The 20,821-nt window shown below is 37.1% G+C and overlaps 1 protein-coding gene across 6 annotated transcripts in view; it reads left to right on the plus strand.

Annotated features, from left to right (window-relative positions):
• The window catches only part of EPB41L5 (erythrocyte membrane protein band 4.1 like 5), a 162,019-nt gene that overhangs the window by 36,148 nt on the left and 105,050 nt on the right, over nucleotides 1-20,821 (plus strand). For all 6 annotated transcript variants that reach the window (XM_014547919.1, XM_005876498.2, XM_005876499.2 and 3 more), the window contains exons 3-12: nucleotides 860-902; nucleotides 2,770-2,848; nucleotides 4,024-4,068; nucleotides 4,243-4,295; nucleotides 7,134-7,254; nucleotides 7,383-7,470; nucleotides 8,252-8,340; nucleotides 12,866-12,935; nucleotides 18,693-18,862; nucleotides 19,875-19,981. In XM_014547919.1, the coding sequence (XP_014403405.1) occupies nucleotides 860-902; nucleotides 2,770-2,848; nucleotides 4,024-4,068; nucleotides 4,243-4,295; nucleotides 7,134-7,254; nucleotides 7,383-7,470; nucleotides 8,252-8,340; nucleotides 12,866-12,935; nucleotides 18,693-18,862; nucleotides 19,875-19,981 (865 nt within the window). The remainder of the gene's footprint in view (nucleotides 1-859; nucleotides 903-2,769; nucleotides 2,849-4,023; nucleotides 4,069-4,242; nucleotides 4,296-7,133; nucleotides 7,255-7,382; nucleotides 7,471-8,251; nucleotides 8,341-12,865; nucleotides 12,936-18,692; nucleotides 18,863-19,874; nucleotides 19,982-20,821) is intronic.

Raw genomic sequence — 20,821 nt, forward strand, 5'->3', positions numbered from 1 at the left:
CCTCTTTCTTCCTCTCTAAAATCAATCTATATATATAAAAAGCCAGGGGCCATCGCAACCGAACGGACAACCAAACTGGCTGAGTGGGGCGACAAGGCCAGCAGGAGGGTTAGTGAAGGACAACCAAATGACTGAGCAGAGGCTGTGTGGGGCAACCAGGCTGGCATGGGGGGCAATAAGGGGCGACCAGGCTGGTGGGGGGGGCAGTTAGGGGCAACTAGGCTGGCAGAGGGGGGCAGTTGGGGGTGACCAGGCTGGCATGGGGGGCAGTTAGGGGAGATCAGGCAGGCAGGTCCCGGATTGTGAGAGGGATGCCCGACTGCCGGCCTAAATCGGCAATCGGACATCCCCCGAGGGGTCTTGGATTGAAGAGGGTGCAGGCTGGGCTGAGGGGACCCTCCCCCCCCCCGTGCACAGATTTCATGCACTGGGCCTCTAGTTTTGTATAATAGACATGGCATTATTATTGCACCTAATATGGTTAATAAATCTTATTTTTATTATAAGAATATGGAACATGAAGATAACTTTTCTTCTGTCAAATTTTAATAGTTGTGAGTCTCTCTTTTTATTTTTTTGAGAACTAAGGGCAAAATTTAGACTATCTTTTTTTACTGAGAGTAAAGGTAATGTTTTAAGAAGTCATATATTTGGTTTTAGGTCTTTTTTTGCTCATTTCTATTCATAAGCTTACTATGGATTTTGTGTAGATAATCCTTCTGCTCATTTTCACTCTTTTTTCTCTTGTGAAATATTCCCTTGTGATTACCAGTAAAAGCATGATGAAAATTAACTTTTAGTAATTAAAATGCTAAGTTCTGTCATCTGCTTAACAACTGAATTTTTGTTTTGTTTTCAGCATTGGTTGGATGTTACAAAGAGTATCAAAAAGCAAGTTAAAAGTAAGTGTTGAAAAAATTGTGAAAAAAATAGAAATTGAATTATATGTAATTATATATTAGTAAGTTATTTTTAATAGTAAGGACTTAACAATCGTTTCAGATGAATTTCTTAGCATTTCTACTTTCTAAAAATAATTTCAACCTGGAATACTAATTCTAAATTATATAGGATTGATGGTAATTAGATTGAAGTGCCTTACAGTTTGTTTCCAGGAGAAAGCCCTGCAGCTTGCAAATGAGATTAAGTTCCCATGAGATGCTTAACCTTTATTTAGTAATTTCTTATGTTGGAATTTTCTTGTTTGGCATTTGTCCAGCTTTTTCTGAAAAATATTTTGAGGCTTTAAGGCTGTGACTAAAAAAATATATATTTTTATTGATTGATTTCAGAGAGGAAGGGACAGGGAGAAATAGAAACATCAATGATGAGAGAGAGTCATTGATCGGTGCATCCTGCATGCTCCCTACTGGGGATCGAGCCTGCAATCTGGGCATGTGCCCTGACTGGGAATTGAACCGTGATCTCCTGGTTCATAGGTCAGGGCTCAACCACTGAGCCACACCAGTTAGGCAAAGCTGTAACTTTTTAAAAAATTAAGAACAGTGAAAAGAAGCGTTTCACATAAAATGCCAGTGTTATTCCTATCAGTAGTCAGGAAAATACTTTAGTATTCAATCCTTAGTATACCTTATCCTGTATAGTAACAGATTTCAGGGCATTGCAACTCTTGTCTTTACTAAATAATGGAACCACTGAAAATAAAGATAACGAAGTAGGTGAAGTGAATTGGAAAGTGTATGGGAGGATTTGCCATGAACAATTAATAACATAAGTGTTCCTCTGTGCTTTTAAGAAATACAGCTCTGCAGATTGTCAGGGCTGTCAGATTGCACAGTCAGAACTTTTGTTGTTGTTAATCCTCACCCGAGGATATTTTTTCTATTGATTTTTAGAGAGAGTGGAGGAGGGGGGAGAGAAAGAGTGAGAGAAAAGAGAAAAAGAAGGAGGAGATGGAGAAGGAAGAGGGAGGGCGGAGGGAGAGAGGAAGGAAGGGATATAGAAAGAAAGAGAGAGGAGGGAAACATCAATGTGAGAGACACATTGATTGGTTGCCTCCCGCACTTGCCCCAATCGGGCCCCAGGATCCAACCTGCAACCCAAGTACATGCCCTTGACTGGGAATTAAACCTGAGGAATACTGGTTAGGGCTCAGTCAGAACTTTTTTACTTGATACTAGAGGCCTGGTGCACGAATTCGTGCATGGGTGGGGTCCCTCAGCCTGGCCAGCGATCGGGCTGATCAGGATCCCTCCCCACGGGAGGTTGGCTGGCTGACCCGATCAGGGCTAATAGGGGCCGGCCGGGGGCGGAGGGGGGGAGGCGCGGGAGGTTGGCTGGCCAACAGGAAGGACCACAGGAAGTTGGCCATGGGAGGTTGGCTGTGGGAGCGCACTGACTACTATGGGGCAGCTCCTGCGTTGAGCGTCTGCTCCCTGGTGGTCAGTGTGTGTCATAGCAACTGGTCGACCCATCAATTGGTCGATCGGTTGTAACGGTCGCTTAGGCTATTATATGTATATAGATATTGGCCCTGAACTGTTAGAATTAAATTAGAGCTATCTATTCTTAGGAAGACAGATTATTATAATAGTACTGTATGATGGTTGGTATAGTTCAAAAAAAGATAGCTCTTTTTGTATTAGGTTTAATCAAACCTACACTGTAAACTGAAATATAATAATAACCTGTTATCTTTTGTCCCCAGTTCAGTGGATTTTTGACAGATTTACTGACTGTAAATTCTTATTATTTAAATAGTTATAAAAATTAAAGCTTTTTCTTTTCTTTTTTTTTTTTTAATGGCAGTTGGTTCACCCTATTGTCTGCATTTTCGAGTTAAGTTTTATTCCTCGGAACCAAATAATCTTCGTGAAGAGCTAACCCGGTAAGACATAGTTGAACACGGGTAAAGTTTAGTCAGTCTAGCTTAAATGTTGGAAGATTGTCCATAATTCTTTCCAGTTTATAGACAGCTAATGAAATGTATTCCTTGCCTTTGTAACAGACCTCAGACAATAGACTGTCATTTGGGATAGTGCTTTTTAAGTGTAGGATTATTTTCCTTTTTTTTTTTTTTATCAGTTTTCAAAATAAAGAGTTAGTTCCCTAGCATCCTCCAAAGGTAACTAGTGAGTTCTTTTTTTAAGTGTCATTATCAACTCATGGATTTTAAACGGGGCTGATGTGTTTAAATACATTGTCATGTTTATTGATGTTCAAAATGATCTATCTTTAGCCACTGAGAGTTTATTCAAGTAGGCTCCTGATTTGCTTTACCTATTGAAATGCCATTGATTAATAAAAAAAATGTTAGATTTTGATTTGTTTTGAATAATTTTGAATAAACTTTAAGTAGGTTATATATACCTATTTTTACTTTTTCCTGCCCTCCTGGTATTTCTTAATAGATGATATTGCAAATCTATGACTCATTCTACTTACTATTTACTAAGTAAAATATTGAGTTGTTGAATCCTTTCAGGAGGGCTTTGCTCTTGACTATTCTGCCAATGAGATTATAGCTATTATTCACAGTTATATGCATGCTTGTATCCTTTCACATATAGGATGGCTGCATTGTCAAAGTACAGTTAAATCAGTTCACAGAGCTCATTCTTAGTATTTGCCTTAAATCTTTTCTTTCTACTGTATGTATTCTGTGCCTGCTATGTTTTAAAATTGATTTCAGAGAGGAAGGGAGACGAGAGAGAGATAGAAACATCAATGATGAGAGAGAATCATAGATTGGCTACCTCCTGCACATTCTCCTTTCTCCCCGCAACTGGGGATTGAGCCCACAACCCAAGCATGTGCTCTGACTGGGAATTGAACTGTGACCTTCTGGTTCACAGGTTGGCGCTCAACCACTGAGCCTCATCGGCTAGGCTGTTTTTTGCTGTCACCTTACAGACATGCTATCATCCTCCTGATGCTTATTGTCCCTTTTTTCTTTTATAGATTTTATTTTGGGCAAAGTTGTATAATTAAGAATGTTTCTTTCCAAATTAGAAGGGTAAAATTGTTCTCTTCAGTTAAATTTGTGCCTTTTGTTTTTCTTAGGTATTTATTTGTTCTTCAATTAAGACAAGATATTCTCAGTGGAAAGTGAGTATTAGTTGCTTAAGGTAAACCATATTTTCTTTGAGTAGTTTAAAAATGTTTTTGAAAAATAATTTTATAGCTAATTATGAAAAAGAAATGGCCAACATAAAGTATATGTTTCCATTTGTCTTTAACTGAAGGTTGTGAAATTGTTTAACCAATTGTGTTTGGTCTCAGATTGGAGTGTCCTTTTGATACAGCAGTTCAGTTGGCAGCTTATAATGTGCAAGGTAAGCAGTTCTCATGTTGATTATTGAGAGTAAAGCATAACTATTTTCAGTGTATGGTTAGGTAAAGAATTTCAGAAGATTCAAAGTGATATGGGAGAAGCAGCACTGATTTTGTGTAAATTTGTATCAATATCCAACTCTGACTTTACTTACACTAGTTTTAGAACATTGCCTTCTTTCTCGTGCCTTTCATTTAGTTTGTGCTTTTTCTGTCTATAAGTTTTCAAATTATTATTACAGTCTACTTGATAATTCCATAAATGTTATAGTTGGCCATCAGCTATTTTTTTCCTTAAAAAGAATACAGTTATATATTAGAAAGTTGCCACAGCTACATGGTTTGCTTTTAGTAGTATTCTTAAAAACAAATACATGTAATAAATACTTAGCATGTATTTAAAAGTTCCTGATGGTTATTTTAAGGATAAAAAAGTTTTTCAGTAAATGAGAGTAATGAAAAACTCAAATCTTGTACCTTGTTATATTAATCATATAGTGTTAAATTTAGGAATTTTCTTCTAAAAAATTGAAATTCTCATAAAACATTAATTTCAGTCCTTGTTTACAAAATGGAAAGAAATATTCTGATTATAATTTTATGCTTTGGGGGAGGAGGCTGATTCTATATTTATCTCCAATCCCTCTAAGATCAGTAGCACTTATTTGCCATTATAAAGATAATAATACTAAAATGTTAATGTTTTCATGATAAACCTAATATTTTGCTCATTTTGTGCTTCCAATATTTAAGAAAGCATATTTTCCTATTGATAGAAGGATTGTGAATGGACGAAATTTCTGTACTTCAAAAATTTGCCATTAGGATAATTGTTACCTATCCATTTCCATCTACTATCATAGTCTGTCTACAAATTAAAACTTTTCTCGTCTGCAGAATATTAACGATACTAGTTTGGAAATGCTATGCTTCTAGCATTGTAACAATCAGAAGTATATAACTGCATGCATCTTGAAAGCACGTATTTTACATTTTATTGATTCCTATATGAAGTTGTTAATTCTAAAATTTTTTGATCTATTGAAGAGCTGTCATTTTCAATATCTGTTATACCATACTATAGGCCCAGTGCATGAAAATTCATGCACTTGTGGGGGGGCGGTCCCTCAGCCCAGCCTGTGCCCTCTCGAAGTCTGGGACCTCTTGGGGGATGTCTGCCTGCTCCCCGGGGGATCGGGCCTAAGCTGGCAGTCAGACATCCCTCTGGCAGCCCGGGAGCCCTCAGTGGGACATCCTTAGCACTGCCAAGGAGGTAGGAGAGGCTCCTGCCACTGATGCACTCGCAGCAGTCAGCCCTGCTTATGGCTGAGCGGAGCTCCCCCTGAGGAAGCACACTGACCACTAGGTGGCTGCTCCTGCATTGAGCGTCTGCCCTTGGTGGTCAGTGCGTGTTGTAGCGACCATTCGTTCCCAGTGGTCTGTAAGGGTCAATTTGCATATTACCCTTTTATTATATAGGATATTGCATCAGCTTGTCTGTCTTTGTCATATTGTGTAATTTTCATGACAAGCAAAGTATATGCTTCTTGAAAATATGGGTTTTATACATTTTGGTGTATTTAATAAAACACTATTCAGAGTAGTGTTTACTAATTACTTAATGTTTGATTGGTACATGTGACTGATACATTATTTCTTAATTCTTCTTATATTTCTTTCCTAAATAAAATTTTTTCTTGATCTTTTCATCCATGGCACCATTAGTTTGGATTTCTTCAAATTTTATGTTTTGTCCTATGCATCTCTCTTTGTCCCCTGCCTAATAGTTTATCAAATCCTATTAATTCTTAAGGTTCTTAAAAATAAATTTGCTGAAGTATTACTTCCATCTTCATAAAAGGAGCTTCTTGTTTAATTTATGATTTTATATTTTATTAGGGTAGTTGTTATTAGCTTTTTCTTATACTCTCAGGTTCACTTTTCTGAACCATTTTAGTAAACATTCTGAACAACATTATATAGCAGATTTGGTTTAGAGCTCCTTAAAGTCACTGTAGTCCAGACAAAAGAGCAATTTCTTCAGCAATAAAGGGGTGTGATAAAATCTTCAAGGAAGTTAAGTGACAGTGTATTTATAATATGTGTTTAGAGTGGGTGCTCAATAAATAATGTTACCATTTGTATGATTATCTCAATGTAGTTCTCAAGTATTTTTTCTCTCCACAGCTAGATTTTTTAAAATAAAAATGGAAATATTTTCATTTTTAATGAGTAAAATATTATTTTAAAGGAAAACATTTTTAAGTATAGAAAACTAGAATGTTTTCCCTTTTCCCCCAAACCCACAGTTCAGAGCTCAGCACAGATGAGTACATAAATGTTTGTGCATTGTTCAGTTCTTTTCCTACTGCCTTCCTTCCCCAAATACTTTTTAGCAATTTTTCTTTGTTATGTCATTAGGTTTAATAATTTATGTCACATTCTTTGCATATTAGGTTCTTAACAGATGCCAGCTAAATGTTAAGGATTGCTAAATATTCTTATTTATTCATTATAAGGTCAAATGTATTTCTCTGTGGACGTCTAGAAAGAGGTTCTCAAAGGTTAAGCATTATAATAACGTTTGAATAAATTGAAGACATTTAATCAGAAATACACCACCAAACACAAATACGTGATTTGTGTGTATAGACAGATAAATCACAAGTGTAAGCTACATTTATTTTTGGGAGTGGTTTGGATGTTATGAATTCCTGGTTGTTTAAGAAAGAATCTTTCTAATCCTAGCAGTATTTTTTAATAAAATTGGTTTTAAAGAAAGATTCATCAGGAAATAAACTTGTTAACAAAATATAACTTTGTAAAACTTATGTTTGTAGCTGAACTTGGTGACTGTGATCTTGCTGAGCATAGTCCTGAACTTGTAACTGAGTTCAGGTTCATGCCCATTCAGACTGAAGAGATGGAGTTGGCTATTTTTGAGAAATGGAAGGAATACAGGTACTTGATATTTGACCACACTTTCCTTAACATCACCATGATAGTGATCTTATATTTTCTTCTATTTCTGTACTTGGTATAGACTTCATTTTACATTTTTATTATTTAAAAAAATATTTTTATTTCAGAGGTCAGACACCAGCACAAGCTGAAACCAATTATCTGAATAAAGCCAAATGGCTAGAAATGTATGGGGTTGATATGCATGTGGTCAAGGTAAGCACTATATTGTGATACTTTTATTAAAAAATTTATTCCTTCAAGGTACAAGGTGACTATGAAATTTTTTCATGTGAGAGAGGCTGTGGAGTTTGTATGGGGTAGTGCTAGGTACTTGAGGTAGGTGGTTATAAAGGCTGAGATTAAATACTGAATGTTAAGAATCTCACATAAAGGTTAATATAAGAAAGAAGAGAAACAACCAAAATTTCCAAAAAGTATGTCTGTTCTTTTAAGCTGTTACTTATTAAAGATTTTTAGCCACTTTTTAGTCTTTCACTTCACATTCATATAGTCTCATATCATGTAAGCTAAGAAGGCTCTATAAAAATTAAAGTAATTTAGGAAGCAAAGTTGAAAATCTGTAACTTGAGAGGACTTTGTTCAACTGTAGGATAGCTGGTATAGTGATTTAAGTTATTTTTAGTTTGAGTAGCTAAATTTTCCCAGAAAGGCAGTTTTATTTTTCAAAATTTGTGATTTAAGTGGTGAATAGAATGTGAGAAGAATCTGGAAAGAGCTTTTGTTGTAGTGGGAGTGTAACTATTTTCAGTGAAGACATACCTTAAACTGTAGTGTTTCAATGAACTAAATATACACGTTAATTCTCCTGAGAATGTTGTTTTGGAAACTCTAACTGTTGAAAATACCTTGCATATTAATATTACCTGTGAATAATTAATATAATTCAATGTGAAAATAAAATTAAGCAATTGTATGAAAATGTGAAGCCTATTTTATGCAAATAAGTTAACACATTTCCCGTTCCTTAAATTAGGCTCGAGATGGGAATGACTATAGTTTGGGACTAACCCCAACAGGAGTTCTTGTTTTTGAAGGAGAGACCAAAATTGGCTTATTTTTTTGGTAAGTAGAGTCAGTGTCAAAGATATTTATTGTTGTTTTGTATTTTAATATGAAGTTAATACATAAAATAGAATTTGGAAATCAAATAGTTCTGAAAAGGTTATAAATTAATTGAAACTGTCTCCTGTCATAATCCTACCTCTTTAGTTTCACAACCCAGGGGCAATTTTTAAAACTCTTCTAGCTGCATTTTCCATTAGTTCCAAGGTATGTCAAAGTACATGTTCTAATGCAGTGGTTCTCAACCTTCCTAATGCCGAGACACTTTAATACAGTTCCTCATGTTGTGGTGACCCCCAACCATAAAATTATTTTCGTTGCTACTTCATAACTGTAATTTTGCTACTGTTATGAATCTTAATATAAATATCTGATATGCAGGATGTATTTTCATTGTTACAAATTGAACATAATTAAAGCATAGTGATTAATCACAAAAACAATATGTAATTATATATGTATTTTCCGATGGTCTTAGGCGACCCCTGTGAAAGGGTCGTTCGACCCCCAAAGGGGTCGCGACCCACAGGTTGAGAACCGCTGTTCTAATGTAAGTATTATGTATTTCTAGATATGTTAAATGTTCACATGTAGTTATGTTCTACTAGGGCCTGGCCTGCAGGTGATTTTGAGAGTACATTTATTAAAGCTGGGGGGAGTGAAACAAGGAAGGGTTTAGGATAGAAGAAGCAACAAGAGAGCTGAGGTGGGGCTGCTCTGGCTCACTGGTAAGTCAGAGAAAAGGAGTCTTCAGAGACAGGTGCAGGGGGTTAGCCTGGGAAGAGCTGCTGCTGCCCATTTCCCCTGGCTGCAAGTCTCTGGGGAATCTTATTGTTTAACAGTGGTTCTCAACCTTGGCTGCACATTAGAATCACCTGAGGCCCAGAAATTAGGATTTTAAAAAGATTCCCAGGTGATTCTAATGTGCAGCCAAGGTTGAGAACCACTGGTTTAGAAGCTACATGCCTGTGGGGGAAGCAGAGGGGAAGGGAAAGCTTGGATATGCTCTGGGATGGGGAGCACAAGTTGGGTCCTTTGTTTTGAGGATTTTCAAAGGCTGGGAGTTTAGGGGAGGTCTTAGGGGAGACTTCCACAGATTATACATCACCTTTTCCAGGTGTGCCCTTCAGGGTCGTGGTCTCCGCTGGTTGGACACCACCAGGGCAGGGGGCCATTAGTCATTGCAGCTGGTCCTGGCATAGCCCATCTGGGTTTGCTGCTTTCCTGGGCCTGGAGCTGAAATACAACTGAGGCCTAGCTGTTGTCTGTAGGGAGGTGACCTGTATCTGTCTGTAAATTGCTCAGCCAGTTTGTTCAGCTGTCTGCTCAGTTTCCCTATTCTACTTGCCAAAGAATTTTCCTAGCTTCTTACTGTCCTGCCTCAGTGTCATTATTTTTGCTATTTCTTATTCCATAGGCCAGTGGTCGGCAAACTGCGGCCCCTTGAGTGTGGCTCTTCCACAAAATACCACATGCGGGTCTGCACGTACAGTGTGATTGAAACTTTGTGGCCACACTCAAGGGGCCAAAGAGCCGCATGTGGCTCGCAAGCTGCAGTTTGCCGACCACTGCCCTAGGCAGGCTTTTTACTCACTACTCCTTATTGTGTGAGAGGAAGATATTAATACTTTTATGTCTCCTTTTAAGCTATGCTCTTTCTGTGTCCCAACTTCTATTATCCAAACTTAAATTATATTTGTGTATAAGTTGGATTTCATAATCATAATTAAGTTCTCCAGGTTTTGTCTAAAGTTGAAAATCAAAAAATAGTGTTTACATTATTGGGTCTGTGTCAGAAGTGTCACAGCTTTGAGCAGTGTACTGGTGGTGTAAACGTGGGCTAAATGGCCCTGTGTATTGGCTCTTATGTTGTTTACTTCTTCATAGCATGTGAGGACCGTTAGCTCGAAGCCCTCAGCACCAAACTCAACTTCTTACACGTCCATTTGCTTTATGTATATCCTAATAATATATTTTTTCATTGGTTTTTAGAGAGAGTGGAAGGGAGGTGAGAGAGAGAGACGCACACACACACACATTGATTGGTTGCCTCCTGCACACAACCTGACCAGGGCTTGGAATGGAACCTGCAACCCAGTACATGCCCTTGACCGGAATTGAACCTGCCGCAGACCCTTTGGTGCATGGGTCGATGTTCTAACCACTGAGAACACTGGTCAGGGTTAAGTATATTTTCAGCCATTTAGAGTCTGTCTTCTTTGCATATCCCACTAAAAACTACTAGCTATAGATAAGGTAAATCTTGTAGCTATAAAAGACTCCAAACCACTACTGCCTTTCAGAGCTCTCTGACCCAGACACGCCCCCCTTGCTGCTGAATGCCATTGCCTAGGTACATAAGCCCCCTCTCTGATTCCCCTCTTTTCTGGCAGTCCCCATACCTTCTTCCCCTTCTTGGTGGGGGCTCTGTGCCATTTGTCTCCGGATGTTCTGCTGTGAAGGACTCCCCCTCGTGCAGCCTGTCCTAACACCTCAGTAGAGATCTGTGCAGTACTGCTACCTCTGTCCTTTTCCTGATCAAACCTGAAATCCTTGAACTCACAACTGGGATTACATTTCCCTTCCATGTACCTTTTTGTTTTTCCTAGAGTTCTTGGCTCCCCCTCCTCCAATGTCATGTACAGCACCACACACATCTCTTTAAAGTACCTGTCTTTGTGGTCTCCTTAAGTTCTTTCAGATTCTCAAGGGCTATATGAAATGATTATATTTCAATGGGAACTGTTTGCTCTCCAAACTGCTGTACAATTTTTATCTTGGGACTTCCATTTTCTGTTTCTCGGCTAGGATTCTGTGTCCTCTTCTCATATTTTCATTTCTTTGCTTTTGTTTTTTCTGAATATATATATATATATATATATCTCCCCCCCCCCCCCAACTGCCTGATAAAAGGATATGGAAAGTAAATTATTTGAATCCTTGGATGCCTTAAAATGTTATATTCTTCTCTTATGCTTTCTTGATAATTGAGCTGAGAATAGAATTTTAGGTTGAAAATTATTTCCCCTTAAAAAGTTGAAGATAGCATTCCGTTTGTTTTTGCATCCAGGTGTCTCTGTTAGGGACTCTGAGAGACTTGAATGGAACACCTTTATAATTGCCCCTCACTGGGTGAGGGAGCTGGGGCATTTCTTTACTCAGTCCTTGAGTGTTAATTCTCTTACACTTCCAACTGGACCTGTGGGGTGATGATAGGATTCATAGCCAGAAAACGCTCTAGGCTGAGAGATAAAGACAGCATCTTTTGTACCACCTCACATATAGTTGTGAGAATGAATTGAATTAATACCTGTAAAACATTTAGAAGAGTACCTGATACTTGGTAGGCGTTATATGTAAGCATTGGTTCCACTTAAATAAGTGCTAGATCCTCCCCCTCCTTCACCTATTACACTTACTTACTGTTTTAGTACAGTTCTTGCAAACAAGCTATGTTTTACAATTATATTTTACATAAGTGATATTTAAAAATTAGTGAGAGTTGCATTGTTTTGACATTACAGTTCATAGAAGTACAGAGTTCAAATGTGGTAGGCTGTTTAGGATTTTAGTTCAAATGGGAGATAGAGTTGGAAAGTGGGTCATAAAATCAGGTTTAAAAAATTATTTTTAAAAATGTATTTCCTCAAACCAAAATTGCTATAGAAAATAATCAATAATATGTTTTCCTTTATGCCTTTTAAAAAGCTTTGTAGTCTTTATCCAGTTCCTGGAGAATTTCTTACACCATAGTTGGGGCCTGTGAAATATTTATATGGATTTTTTCTTTTTTTTTTTTTTTTTTCCTTTTCAAATATATTTTATTGATTTTTTACAGAGAGGAAGGGAGAGAGATAGAGAGTTAGAAACATCGATGAGAGAGAAACATCGATCAGCTGCCTCCTGCACATCTCCCACTGGGGATGTGCCCGCAACCCAGGTACATGCCCTTGACCGGAATCGAACCTGGGACCCTTCAGTCCGCAGGCCGACGCTCCATCCACTCAGCCATACCGGTTTCGGCGATTTTTTCATTTTTTTTCCTGAACATTTTTTTAATCTTCACCTGAAGATGTTTTATTTTAAAGAGAGAGGAAGGGAGAGAGAGAGAGAGAGAAACATCGATCAGTTCCCTCCTTTATGGCCCCCAATTGGGGATCAGACCCACAACTTAGGGTATGTGCCTTGATTGGGAATTGAACCTGAAACCTTTTGGTGGATGGGACAGTGTTCCAACCAATGAGCCACCCAGCCAGCACTCTTTAGCATTTTTAATGCCTGATAAATGTGCAGCATCAGTTTTGCTAGAAGTGTTGCTTTTGAAATTTTTTTTCTATTGTCTTAGCTATATTTTAGATTGGAGGCCTTTTTGATGGCCAGTGCAGGTAATGTTTATTTTATTTTACCCTTACCAATTTTCAGTTCAGAAGTCAGATGATTAATGTGCTTGAAGTAACAACAACATTTAAAAAAAAATTTAGAGGACATTTTTTAAAATCTGGCTACTGTTTTCATATTGTTACAGGCCCAAGATAACTAGATTGGATTTTAAGAAGACTAAATTAACCCTGGTGGTGGTAGAAGATGATGATCAGGTGGGAATTGTATTGCATTACTTATGTAACAATGACTATTTATGTAGTAACTTAAATCTCTAAAAGGGGAAATGTTTCTTGTTGTTTTATAGACCCAAAGAACTCAGTATAATTAATAATTTAGTTAAATAATTTCTCACTTAAGGTCACACCATTCTAAAAATATGGTTGTTCTGCGTTTAAGATTAAAGACAATATAAAAGACTATTCTTGTTTCTTCATTGATACTATGTGTATACAAATTACTATGTGTGAGAAGAAGGGAGAGGAAGAGAAAGAGTGAAAGATCAATGATGAAAGAGAATCATTGATCGACTGCCTCGGGCATGCCCCACACTGTGGATCGAGCCTGCAATCCAGGCACGAAGCCCGACAGGAAATGGAACCATGACCTCCTGGTTCATAGGTCTATGCTCAGCCACTGAGCCACGCCAGGCTACCTAATAATATTTTAAAGTAAAACCTTCTAAACTAACAATTACCTTCCTTTTCCCCCCCAACCCCCCGCTGCCACTTAAATCTAGTTCCTAATTGATATACACAACAACATGGGTGCAACTCAAACTCAAATGCATTATGCAGATTCACAAGATCATGACTATATGAGTTTATTTTATATGGCAATCTGGGAAAGGAAATCTATAGGAATGGAGCATAGATCACTGATTATTTGGGACTAGGTAGAGTAAAAAGGCTTAACTACAAAGGAACAGCACAGGGAATTTTGGGGACTGAGAGAACTATTCTCTATCCGGATTTTGGTGGTAGTTGCGATACTTGATGCCAGAGATTTTCAACCTTTTCATTTCATGACACACAAACTACTAAAATTCTGTGGCACACCAAAAAATGTATTTTTTGCTTATCTGACAAAAAATAGTTATAATTTTGATTCATTTGCACTGGACAACTATTGTATTGGCTGTTGTCATTTTTTTAAATTTGATAATCGAAGGGAAAAGTGCCCCTGACTAAAGAGATCTGGTATTGCATGTTTTAAAAATTCTTGTGGCACACCAGTTGAAAATTGCTGTTCTATGCATTTGTCAAAGCTTACAGGATTGTGAATAAATAGAATTTTAATGTATACAAAGAAATACATTTTAAAAAACATACATATAGATAGATATAGATAAAAACAAATTGGGCAAAATGTTAGAGATTTGCATATACAATGAAGTGTGAGAAGGGCTACTTAGAAGAACCTAAAATAAGAAGATTCTGAAAATTAGATGTAACAGTGCTAAGTTTTGAATGTTTTATTACTGAGGTACATACAAAGGATTGTCCTATCACACAGCCTGGAAGAAAATCATAGAGACAGTAATTGATTATTTAAAAAAGAAATCTCTTGATGACAACAGAGGATTATCATTATATTATCAACATATGAGATGAAAATGATTCAGAAAAGGCAGATATTGCATTTAAAAGTAATGTTTTGCCAGTATTGTCCTTTTTATGAAAGCTCATGTATGATTAAATGATAATTTAATCTAAAGGTAGTCCCTTCAAGAAGAATAAAATATAATCCTATTTGATAAGAATATAGTCATAATTTAATTGATGACACTTGTTATTGGGCTATAAAATAATTCTGCATCTTACAATTGATGGCTTTTTAGATTTGATCTAATACATAATACAGTATTGGCTTTTTAGATATCTTTTTTAAAGTATTTTATACATATATTCAAGTAAATGTGTATATCAGTTCTTTTTCAAACAAGTTTGCATGCTTATATACTACTGTTACCCTTTTTCAACTATATATTATAACTGGGAATCTTTTCCATATCCTATATAATAAAAGCCTAATATGCTAAGTGTCTGGTCTGGTCGTCTGTTCAACAAATCAAAGTGTAATATGCTAATGCTATGCTAAGGCCACTCACCCACTCACTATGATGTGCACTGACCACCAGGGGCAGACAGTCAACTGGTCGACCAGTCACTATAATGTGCACTGACCAACAGGGGGCAGACAGTTGACCAGTCGACCAGTCGCTGTGACTTGCACTTCCAGGAGGAAGATGCTCCGACTAGTAGGAGAGCTTGCTGCTGGGGTCTGGCCAATCGGGACTGAGCAAGATGGGCCGGCCACGCCCTGGAGCCCCCCTACAGTCCCTCTCTGGCCCCAATCGTGCACCAGTGGGGTCCCTCAGCCTGGTCTGTGCCCTTTGGCAATCCAGGACCCCTTGGGGGATGTCAGAGAGCCGGTTTCGGCCCGATCCCACAGGCCAGGCCTCTAGTCAGTACATAAAGTGCTTCTTCGTTCTTATTAAAAACACAAAACTGTAGTATTCTAGGATGTGCCCTAATTTATTTAATCAATTCTTAATTGACATTTATTCACTATATAGACATTAATTTCTACATTGGCAAGTATCTATAGCATAATTTTCTGGAGGTGGACTTGCTGGTTCAAATCGGTATGTGTATTTGTCATGGATATAGAGAGCCTATCATGTTGCACTATTTATCTGTGTACACACCTTTTCCAGGAGTTATAACATTTTTATCTGAAAGGTGAAAAATGGAATTTCATGCTAGGTTTAATTTTTATTTCTGTTATGAGTGATATTGAACATTTTTTAATAAATTTGAATTATTTGTGTTTCCTTTTCTCCAAACTCTATTTATATCCTTTGCCCATTTTTCTCTTGGGTTGTTGGACTTTTTTCTTGCAGGTTTTGCACTGTGTCATATAAATTGTAAATATCTTACCTAATTGTTGTTTTTTAGCATTGCTTATTGGGATCTTTGTCATTTATTTTTAAAAATTTAAATAGGTGAATTTGTCAGTCATTTATGGCATATGGGTTTTGTGTCATAGGAATGTTTTCCTACTTTGAGTTTATTCATTTTTCCATGTTTTTTTCTATGTGTAGTTTTTGTTGGTAAATTTCATTGACATATAACATACATTCAGATAAGTGCTAATATAAATGTACTGCTTGTTGAATTTTCAAATTTATCTGTATGACCAGCACCCAGACGAGGAAATAAACTAGTACCAGAATAATAGAATCTTCTTTGTGCTCCCCAATAGATACAGCCCCCCAAGGATAACGACTCTCCTGACTCTAACACCATTTTAGCCATTCTGATAGTAGAATTATTTTTAATTTGCATTCTCCTGATGACTGTTCCTAAGTACAGTACTTATAATGTATATACACATTTCAAATAATTATAAAGGCAGTGTTTATTAAAATACCTTTCATTTTCATACTTGAGCTATCAGCTATTACAGTGTATACGTTATTTTGGGACAGCTTGTATTTATTGGATATTTGGGTATTCTTTTTTATGGAGTGCCTTTTCAAGTGTTTTGTTCATTTTCCTATTGGGTTATCAAAGTTCTTTATATATTCTAGATATTAGTTCTTTGTCATATTAGTTCTTTGTGTTGCAGATATCTTCTGCTTCTTGGCTTGCCTTTTGTCTCCCCTAATAGTATCTTTTGGGTTAATAGAGGATTTCAATTTTAATGTAATACAATTTTTTTTTGTGGTCAGTACTTTTTGTGTCTTAAAATTTAAGAATTTTTGCCTATACCAAGGTCATGAAGAACCTACACATAGAGTTTATAAAATGTTTTTAAATGACAAAATAGTTCAAGTTACAAAATTAAATATACTGAAAAGTACAAAGAAATTATAAATTGATATCCATTTCACTCATTTAGATTGAACATTTTTGGCATTGTTTCTTCAGAATTATCTTTTAGAAATAGGTAATGGTATGTTTGATATAACTAAGGTCTAACTCCCCAGCTTGCTCCTTCCTTTCCCGTAATTGGTCACCATTCTTGAAGGGTATCATTCTGTTCTTTCTCCAAATATGAAGACATGGTAGAATTGTTTTAAAATTTTACATAAATCATATATATATATGTATTTGTTTTGTCTTGTTAACTTTTTTGCATGTTGCTTATTTTACCTAAACAGGTGTAGCCATGTAGATCTAGTTCATTCATTTTAATCTATATGTAGTATTCTGTAATATGAATAAACAGTAGTGCATTCATTATTTTATCTTTGTATAGTGTTTTTCCTTTTTTTTTTTTTTAATCCTCACCCGAGGATATTTTTTCCATTGATTTTTAGAGAGAGTGGGAGAAAGAGGGAAAGACAGAGAGAAATATTGATGTGAGAGAAACACATCGATTGGTTTGCCTCCTGCACGAGCCCCGACGAGGGTTCAGGCCGGGGAGAAACCAGCAACCGGGGTATGTGCCCTTGAACAGAATTGAACCGGAGACCCTTTGGTTCATAGGCTGATGCTTTATCCACTGAGCCAATTCGGCTAGGGTTGTATAGTTTTTAAATATACCAGTATTTACTTGATTATTTCTTTTATTTTTGGAGTTGGGTTTTTTTGTACGTGTGCCAGTTTTTACTATTATAAATGAGACTGAAGAAAATCTTTGGGTGCAAATTTTTTGTTTAGATAATCTGGAGAAACATAGTTTAGATATTACAAACATAGGCTCTGGAGCCTGAATGGAGAGGTTGAAATTCTGGTTTTCTCTCTTAACTAGCTTTGTGACCTTGGGCTTAATTTCTTGAGTCTTAGTTTCTTTATCTGTGAAATGGGCCAAATGATAGTATCTGTTCATTGAGGTAATTCATATGAAATTCTTAGGAAAGTGCCTAAGAATGTTAACTATTATCATTAGACTAGAGGCCTGGTGCATGAAATTTATGCACTGGGGGAAGGGAGGGTGTCCCTCAGCATGGCCTGCGTCCTCTCTCAGACTGGGAATCCTCAGAGATCGTTAGCGCTGCCGTGGAGGCAGGAGAGGCTCCCGCCACCGCCACTACGCTCGACAGCTGTAAACCCAGCTTCTGGCTGAGTGGCGCTTCCCCTGTGGGAGCGCACTGACCACCAGGGGGCAGCTCCTGCATTGAGCGTCTGCCCCCTGGTGGTCAGTGTGCGTCATAGTGGGGTTGTTCTGCTGTCAGGCCAAAACCAGTTCTCCAACATGCCCCTAGGGGTCCCGGATTGCAAGAGGGTGCAGGCTGGGCCGAGCGGTCCCACCGGTGTATGATCGGGGCCGGGGAGGGACATGGGAGGTTGACCAGCTGGGGAGGAACTGCGGGAGGGCTCCAGGACATGTCCAACCCATCTCACTCAGTCCCAATCGGCAAGACCCCAGCAGCAAGCTAACCTACTGATCAGAGCATCTGCCCCCTGTTGGTCAGTGCACATCATAGCGCCTGGTTGACCAGTTGACTCTCTGCTCCCTGGTGGTCAGTTCACATCATAGCAAGCAGTTGAGTGGCCTTAGCATATCATTAGCATATTCCACTTTGGTTGAATGGACTATTGGACACTTAGCATATTAGGCTTTTATTATATAGGATTAAATAGGATTCTTGTGAGAATGGTTATAGTGACAAAGGATGTGGACATTTTTAAGTCTGTTGGTAAATATTGCCAGATCTTGTCTTTAAATTATTTTGTATTTATACCAAAATATGGCAGATAAACCCTCATTTTATATATCTCTGAGAAATGAGGTCATATAGGTAGAGAGAACCTTTTTAGGAATAATTTTATTTTGGCTGAGAAAATGATTTCAGCTCTTCGTTTTTATATAGGTGGCTATGAAGAGTTTCTTGAGTTTCAGAGAGCAAACGAGATGTTTTATTGATTCTTGGTATTGCTGGGGTTGCATTTGTAGCTGAGTAATGGGATAGGAATGTCTGACCTAATAATTACCTCTCTTTGCATCCTTTTGTTTTTCAGGGCAAAGAGCAGGAACACACGTTTGTCTTTAGACTGGACCATCCAAAGGCGTGCAAGCACTTATGGAAATGTGCTGTGGAGCACCATGCCTTCTTCCGCCTCCGAGGCCCTGTGCAAAAGGGTTCTCAGCGATCAGGATTTATCCGACTAGGATCACGATTTAGATATAGGTTGATGTTAATAGCTTTCTGCTATATCTTTCATTCTTTCATAGAGGCCAAAACAGGCCAAACCCTCATTTTATAGATGTGGTAACTAGAGCACAGAGAAATAAAGTGGCTTGCCAGTGTTTTCGATTGGCCAAAATAAAAGACAGGAAATTATGTTGTTAAATTTCCAAAATTGATAGGAAACATTATAATGCTGTAATGGATTTTATATCCCTGTTGACCTTTACTTTATATCTTAATTAGCCTCCAGTTTAAATCCATATAAGAGCGTTAAGGTGTCTTCATCCAACAACTGAATACCATATAGAGAAAAGGTATCCTGTGCTGAGTGGGAAATTAATTTGGATAACATTTCTCACCCTTTATAAACCTGAAATTCCATTATTATTCTAGACTCCTTGTTTGTTGGTTGTAAGTAGGAATATTTTGGTTTACCTGAGAGTATATTATTAATTGTGAGTTTTCAACATGCCATGAGAATCAATCAGTATGGTTTTAAAGAGGAAATGTAAATAATGTGGCAAGATAATTTTGTGAGATTCATTCTGTTCTATCTATATTAAAAGTGGGGAGGCATTTTCTTAACCATTTAAAAGGAAGTCAAAGACAGTGGGACAATAGTTTTAAATATTTCTGGAAAATTATTCTGAAAACTATGTTGCAATTAGAAAAAATCTTGAGTTAATTGCACAGTTTGTATTGAAGAATATGAATGGGGAGGAGAAGGGAGTTCCATAAAAGCACAGATATCTAACTTTTTAGTATGTTCTTAGGTGATGTGCATGCTTAAAGAAAAAATTATGTTTAATTTTTGTGTTGCATATTTTACACAAACCTAAGAGTGAAAGAATGCTGTCGTGAAGGGAGACATCAAGACTATTACTAGCAGCACTTCCCTCAGGATGAGATTCAGGGTGGTTAAAGAAGAATCCCAATGTAGACTTTCTCCCATTTATGTGTCTGATTACTGTAGGTCTTGAATTCTCTTATTCCTGTTATTATCTTATTTTAGTGGGAAAACTGAGTATCAGACCACGAAAACCAATAAAGCAAGAAGATCAACATCCTTTGAAAGAAGGCCCAGTAAACGATATTCTCGACGAACTCTACAGATGCAAGGTGAATGCAGCCCTGTTTCAAAGGACTGTTCTTTCTTGTCACTTTATCATGTTGTTGGTACTAGTATTGTTTACTTGAAAGGATGTTGTTTGACTCTTAAGTTTGTTCAAGTCAACCAAAGTACCCTTCATTTATTGAATTTGATTCAAGCATAATCAATTTAATAAAATAAAATGCAAAGGGAAAAAGCCTACATGGTTGCTGAGATTAAATTTTATGATAATCCCAATTTAAACACCATACCAAGTTTGTGTTCATTTTTTTTGTTCATATTAACTATTTTAGTTATTCTGTAGAAAAACATTTTCCTTCCCTTTTTGTCTTTTAGATCTCACTCATAATAATGTTTAAAATCCCCATACGAACTTTTAAAAACATTGATAAGTGATGAATCAATTTTAAGTAAAGATTATGTTATATGGTATTATAATATTATTAAGGATTCTGTGAAATAACAGTTATTACATAATAATTTTAATCACTGTATATTTATCATAGACATTTGCAAATTCATAAATGTTACTTCCAGTAAATTACTTTAATTATATAATAACAAGCATGATTTACTTTGACAAAGAAACTAAAACTTGTGTTTGGTTTCAAATCTAAGTTTGTATTAAGATACAGATTGAGCCTTGGCTAGTGTGGCTTAGTTAGTTGAGCATTATCCCATGCACTGAGAGGTTCTGATTTAATTCCTGGTCAGGGCACATGCCCAGGTTGTGGGCTTGATCCCCAGTTTTAAACAATTTGTGATTGTTTAAAACTCTAAGTTACCTGTTATTTTGAACTGACAATGCTCCATTGTCACTCAGCTCACTCTAGAAGGCTTGCTGATGG

This window comes from Myotis brandtii, unplaced genomic scaffold (assembly GCF_000412655.1).
Source record: "Myotis brandtii unplaced genomic scaffold, ASM41265v1 scaffold488, whole genome shotgun sequence".
Taxonomy (NCBI): Eukaryota; Metazoa; Chordata; class Mammalia; order Chiroptera; family Vespertilionidae; genus Myotis; species Myotis brandtii.